The sequence below is a fragment of the Notolabrus celidotus genome, chromosome 13, assembly GCF_009762535.1.
Source record: "Notolabrus celidotus isolate fNotCel1 chromosome 13, fNotCel1.pri, whole genome shotgun sequence".
In the NCBI taxonomy this organism is placed as follows: Eukaryota; Metazoa; Chordata; class Actinopteri; order Labriformes; family Labridae; genus Notolabrus; species Notolabrus celidotus.
In genome coordinates, this window is record NC_048284.1 from 32,601,889 (window position 1) to 32,608,587 (window position 6,699).

Genomic DNA, 6,699 nt, shown 5'->3' on the forward strand with positions numbered 1-6,699 from the left:
GAAATAGAATAAATCAAATGATATAAAAAAAACAGATACAGAACAAAACACAACATTTAAAATGAATGCAATAGATAAATATAATTATATAAAAATTAAATAGATACATAACAAAGTAAAAAATTTAAAATAATGAAAAAGATACATTAAATTAATAAAAAAAAATGATAGATACAAAACAAAATGCTAAATGTAAAATGAATGAAATAGATAAATTAAATTATAAAAAATAAAAAGATAAAAAAAGGTCCGGAATTTAAAATGAATGAAATAAATAAATACAATTATAAAAAATTTAATCCTTACATAACAAAATAAAAAAAATTAAATCAATGCAATGGATAAATAAATCTATAAAAAATGTAATACATATAAAACAAATATCAAAATAGAAAATTAATGAAATAGATACATTAAATTATAAAGATTAAATATATTCATTACAAAACACAAAATTTAAAATTAAGGAAATAGATAAATTAAATAATAAAAATGTATTAGATACATAACAAAATACAACATTTTAAATGAAAGAAATAGTTAAATAAAACCATCAAAATCAAATAGATACATAATGAAATACAAAATTTAAGATTAATGAAATAGTTAAATGAAATTAAAAAATATGTAATAGATGCATAGAAAAATACAAAATTTCAAATGAATAAATAGATAAATAAAACTATTAAAAAAATGTAATAGATACATAACAAAATACTTAATATATATACAAAATTAATGAAATAGATTAATTAAATCATAGAAAATTGAATAGATGCATAATTAAATAAAAAAATTGAAATTAATGAAATGGATAAATACAATTATAAAAACTAAAATAGATACATAACAATATACAACATTTAAAATGAATGAAATAGATAAATGAATACTAATAAAATTTATAAATGAGGCAAATAAAAACATACAATTTCAAATGATAAATACATTATTCAGGTTTGTACACAGGACTAAAGTCTGCTTTTTCAAACACAAATAACAAAAAAAGTTAATATTCAACAACAGTGTTGCCAGGTCGTCCTTTTTTCTTGCTTTAACGCCTCCTCTGAACACAAAGTCTGTTTTTCACACAAGAATGAGACACTTTTCAAGAGTAATCTTGGTTCTCGTTTCCAGTAATGATCAGATAAGTTGGTTTCCATCAGGGACAGTTTAGAGGAGTGATCCACTTTGAAAAAGGATTTTGTATCTCAGTTGGAATATGCCTGATTCAAATGATGGTTTAAAAAATATATTGATTTAATAGATGTGCTTCTCTTATTATCAGAATAAATGTCATGTTGGAGCCTAAAGGGAATGTTTATGCCTCATGCAAAAGAGAGCAAACACAACCACTTCCCAAACTATTCATTTTATCTTGAGCACACGAGATGATTATTTGAGTGCACAATAAAATAATTTGTGCACACAAGATGAAAAAGGGAAAAGTATTCCCTCTGCAGATCTTCAGGGGCTCCACAATGCAGTATTCTCTGTCCTGTATTATCCTCCTGCAGACTGCAACAAACCACCTGAACTGTGTCATGTTCAGGTCTCTCTCTGAAAGACTCCTCACTCTTTATGTCTGCAGAACTGAAGCTTCCTCTGCTCCCAGGCATCTTACAGTCTGTGTTTGTGAAAGCCTGAGGTGAAAAAGACAAAAGAGGAATGTGTGCTAAAGGAGGAATAAAACACAGAGTGATGGAGGAGGAAACAAAACAAAGAGGATCTGTGAGGAGGAAGGTGATACACAGTTTAACAGAGTTCACTGATTGATCCCCTCCCCAAAGAAATCAAAGAATGTGTGGCTTAAACATGATTTACAGTACAGAGCCACTGAAAGCTGGTATTCAACATTATTTGACAGCATGCCATCTAGTGGTGATAAATGAAACTACAACAGCCAACATGTTGATCTTAAAGGACAATGTTGTACCATCACCATATTGTTTTTAAAGGGGTCAGTGATAAAAAAAAATGAAATGAAATAACAAAATAAAATAATAATAATAATAATAATAATAATAATAATAATAATAATAATAATAATAAGAAGAAGAAGAAGAAGAAGAAGAAGAAGAAGAAGAAGAATACATTAATGAATTAAAAAAATAATGAATTAAAAAATTAATACATTAATAAATAATAATAATAATAATAATAATAATAATAATAATAATAATAATAATAATAATAATAATAATAATAACTTATTTCTGCTCTTCTATCAAAGCAATGCAAAACACAAGAAGCAAATATACAAACAAATTGCTGATTATTTCATTAACCCCAAATAAACATTGTTGAACCCACAAGACCAGTTTCCGGTAACTGTAAGTAAGTGGAATTATAAATAAAAAGTACAAATCTAATTATGACGCAGCAGCCGACACAGTACTGATCTCTGATCCCTGAACAATAACCTGTACTCTGTGCAATAACCGTGCAATACACTGTGCAATATCCCTGCCACTTTAACACCCTTTTATATATCTTCTTCATTCCCAGCACTTTTGAACATAACTGTAACTATTCTGTGATTTTGTATTTACTTTAATATTATTTTATTTTATTTCATCTTATTCACATTTATATCTTATTTTATTCCTTCCTCTATTCATATTTTGACTTTCTTACATACTGTTTATTAGAGCTCTGTAATGACTGAATTTCCCTCCCTTAAGGATAAATAAAGTATTTTTGATTCTGATTCTGAACCTGCAGCTCGGCTCATTTGAAAACAGGATAGGTTTTATTTTAAGGTCATTTAAACTTTAGAGTAAGATCATCTGCTCCTCTGTTTATGGACAGCTACACCTCTGTAGATTGTGATTAAAATTATATCTTCAGATCATTTGTCATTAAAGTAAAAAATCCACATAATATAGTCAAGATTCAAGATTGAAGATTCAAGAAAGCTTTATTGCCAAGTGAGCTCGCACACACAAGGAATTGACGTGGTGAATGGAACACTGGTACTTTACAACAAGACAATAAGGACACAACAAGACAGCAAGGACAATCTGAAAATTCAAAATAAAAATAAAAATACTATCTGTACAAAGAAATGTATAAAGGTACTTTAAAGACATAAATTAATTAATAAGCCTAGACCAGAGTGCACATGTAGTAGATGAATATAATAACAAAATATGTCATGGAATAAATTACAATATTGCACATGGTTATTGAGGTATTGCACCAGAAATCAAATTATTGCACATGTACTGTATGTGATGTATCGCAGGAGTCTTTAGTGGTTTACAGTGTGGTTGTTCATGAGGGATACGGCCTGAGGGAAGAAGCTGCTCTGGTGCTGGGATGTTCTAGTGCTCAGAGCTCTGAAGACCGGAGGGCAGCAGGTCAAAGAGGTGGTGACCCGGGTGAGAGGTGTCTGTGAGGATTTTCCCTGCCCTTTTCCTCATCCTGGAGGAGTACAGGTCCTAGAGGGAGGGCAGGGGGGCGCCGATGATACTCTCTGCAGTCCTGACTGTCCGTTGCAGTCTCCTCATATCTGATTTGGTAGCAGAACCAAACCAGACATTGAGGGATGAGCACAGGACAGACTCAATGAATGCAGAGTAGAACTGTATCAGCAGCTGAATACTCCTTGCAGAAGGTTGATTCCCTAAAACAATAGTGATATTTTGACGCAGGTCATTCTTTAGATTTGGTTTTGATAATAATGTTTGTACAGTGTACTTTTCTGTCTTTTAAAAAGGGGAATTACACTTTTATTTGAGCTGAGAGGTCTTAAGTTTGGTCACGTGACATTAAAAAAAGTCAGATTTGTTCTGATAATAATTAAATAAAGGTTCAGTTTTCTGTTCCTCCCTATGAATGAGTCCTCTTCTGTCAGATTACTGACACTTTTCTATATTTAGTGTGTTAATAATGATGAAGAGGCTTTCCTAGTATTATGTGGCTTTGACAGTTAAGGCGGATCCAGTGACACGTCACTAATGTCTCGACCAATCAGCGGGCTCCGCGCCGCGGGGTCACAGGTCAGGGGTTGTTCACGGGAGTTGAAGATGGCGGCGGCGGACTGCGTCTCAAGATCCACCGAAACAGATTTATGAGGCGGGTTTCACGGAGGAGTTAACCGGCTGCTCGGCTCTCTGTGGCGGGTATCCTCACAGACTCTCTCCCGGGGGGGACTTGGACTGCCATGGCGCTGCTGTACGGACTCTTATGGCGGCTCCTGCTCTTTCTGGTCCACGTCAACAGAGCGCTGGTGTCCTGGCTCCGTGTCCGGCTCCGGAGCGCTCAGGGCCGGCTGTGGGAGCGGGCGATGGCCGCTCTGCTGCTCCCTTTGGCCTTAGCGGGGTTCCCGGACCAGCAGAAGAAGTTAAACCATGCTAACCCCGATGCTAACGCGAACCCGGTGACCGGGAGCCGGGCTGCGGGTCGCCGGGCTCGGTGGCTGTCTGACGGCAGGTCTCTGGAGAAGCTGCCGGTACACATCGGCCTGCTGGTGGCCGAGGAGGAGCTCAGCTACACGGACACAGCCAACCTGGTGGTGTGGTGTATGGCTGTGGGTATCTCCTATGTCAGCGTGTACGACCAGCACGGTGAGGGTGTTTTCATACCTGAGGAGGGTCAGTGTGGGAGATCTCTGCTGGGTTTAGTCTTGTATTTATAATATACATATATATATATATATATATATATATCTCCGCATGTACAGCAGCTGGAACTGTGCTGGTTTACTTTATATTAAAGTGCTGTATGCTCCAAACAGCTGCTGTGTGTTCAGGATTATGACTCACAGGTTAGAAGACCCCCATCCACATGTTTTGTATACTCATAAAGGACCTGGTCCTGGTGGTCCAGTGAAGGGGGTCTGAACAGACCCAGGTACATGCAGGGCAGACAGCTTCACTTGCTCAGTAACATTTCATGGCTGTCTTAAACTTTAACATCTTAATAGTCTGATATGTAGTTTGGATTTTTATGAAGTTATTATTTTACCATCTTTAATGCAAGTAAAGAAATGATCCTCCTCTTCCTCCTCCTCCCTCTTCCTCTGTGTTTTATTTCAGTGCGGTCATGTGACAGCAGAGGTTACATTAGTTTGTTCCACATTGTGAACCCGCAGACGTACAGTAAAGTCTCTGTGTCTGAAGAGGAAGCAGACGTGACTGAATCAGACTGTGTATTATTATCATTATGTATCTGCTGTAAATGTGGTTAATCATCTGATGTGTGGCTTATTTATTCACACTCGTGTCCTGGTGAGTCTGAGTGAGCGCCTGTGTTTGGACAGCGTCATGGAGAGGGTGTGAAACAAGATAAAGTGAAGACAAACAGTTTTAAAACTCACCTCTGAACTCAAGTTTATAATGAAACCATGCAGTAAAGACCGGCTCTAATGCTCTTTACTTTTATGTCCTTCCTTTATACATGTATGCTAACTCCCCCCACCTGTCTCTAAAGGCGTTCTCCGACCGCAGGAACTTTACCCCAGAACTACTGCGTTTCGACCGGAGGAACCAGGGTCTAAACTTAGTTCAGGGGTAGTTAATCTCCCCCCTGAAAAGCCCCTGCTAGGGGGGTAGTACTTTTTAAAGGTCCCAGGACCTTCGAGGGGCAGGGCCTGCAATGTTGAACGTGTCTGATTGGTAGATTAACCTCAGTGTTTTTATTCCGCCCGCCGTCCACAATAACATCACACACATCTGTGATTCACTTGATTTCTCTTTCTTTCATTAGTTTTTATTTGTTCTATCTTTTTTGTATGTGTGTGTACTTTTCAAAAGAAAAAGCTGTGATTCTCTTGATTTAGCAGCTTGTAACAGTAGTCTTCTCTCAGCCCACAGTGAATGCGTCTCTCCCGGTGTTACGGTTTTAAAAGTGACCCTGTAAACTGGAGACCTTCAGCTGAACGTGTCAGTGTTTGTGGAGTTTACACAGCTGTTGAAACACAGAGGGAGTTCCTGGGAATGCAAACTAGTTTAGTTTTTATTAAGATTTCAAAATATCCTCATCAGATAGTTAATGATCGTCTAAAGACGTTTATGAGGGATGCATCCGGCTAAAAGTCGGCAGTAAACAGGGTCGCTGTTTAAACCAAAACACCGGCCGATCTCTGCCACGGCTTTTTGAGTTCAAAAGGATTTTAAAGGCGTGTTGAAACGTCTTTGCTACTCGCGCTTATCTCCTCTCACGTGTTGATTCAGTGAATCCATCTGTGATGAAATATAGCACCATCTAAAACAGAGCTAGCTGAGTCTCTTCATGCTAACAGGCTAACTGTTGTGTTGCTCATAATGATACCTGCCTGTCCGTCTGCTTCTATGGTGTCATCTGTGATGAATGGCATTCGTCTTTGTTTTACTGCCCTCTACTGGTCTGGTGGTGTAGGGCATTAACTTTTATTTCCTCCATATGTCACTGGCCTGATTTGCACAATCTACCCGGGACTTCAGCCCGTGGTCGAAACACAGACAACAATGGGGGCACAGGAACCCAGTTCAGGGGGCTAAAAGACCCCGGAACTCTTGGTCAAAATGCACCTTTAGTGTCTGGTGTTTGATTTAAATTCAGACAGAGGGGGGAATCCTGATCCTCTCCTCCAGCGTCTCTGTGAAATAGATATGTGTCTTATTTTTGTGCTTCATTGGTAATCTGTTTCTCCTCCTCAGGGATGTTCCAGAAGAATAACTCCCGCGTGCTGGAGGAGATCGTGAGGCAGCAGCA

General features: G+C 37.5%; 1 protein-coding gene across 2 annotated transcripts in view; it reads left to right on the forward strand.

Annotated features, from left to right (window-relative positions):
• Positions 1-3,989: 3,989 nt before the first annotated feature.
• nus1 (NUS1 dehydrodolichyl diphosphate synthase subunit) overlaps positions 3,990-6,699 on the forward strand; it is a 12,783-nt gene continuing 10,073 nt past the window's right edge. Inside the window, exons 1-2 of one of the 2 annotated variants that reach the window (XM_034699549.1) lie at positions 3,990-4,571; positions 6,645-6,682. In XM_034699549.1, coding sequence (XP_034555440.1) covers positions 4,169-4,571; positions 6,645-6,682 — 441 coding nt within the window. In that variant the 5' untranslated portion in view covers positions 3,990-4,168. Of the gene's footprint in view, positions 4,572-6,644; positions 6,690-6,699 lie in introns of both variants that reach the window. The other variant, XM_034699548.1, reaches the window with a different exon arrangement.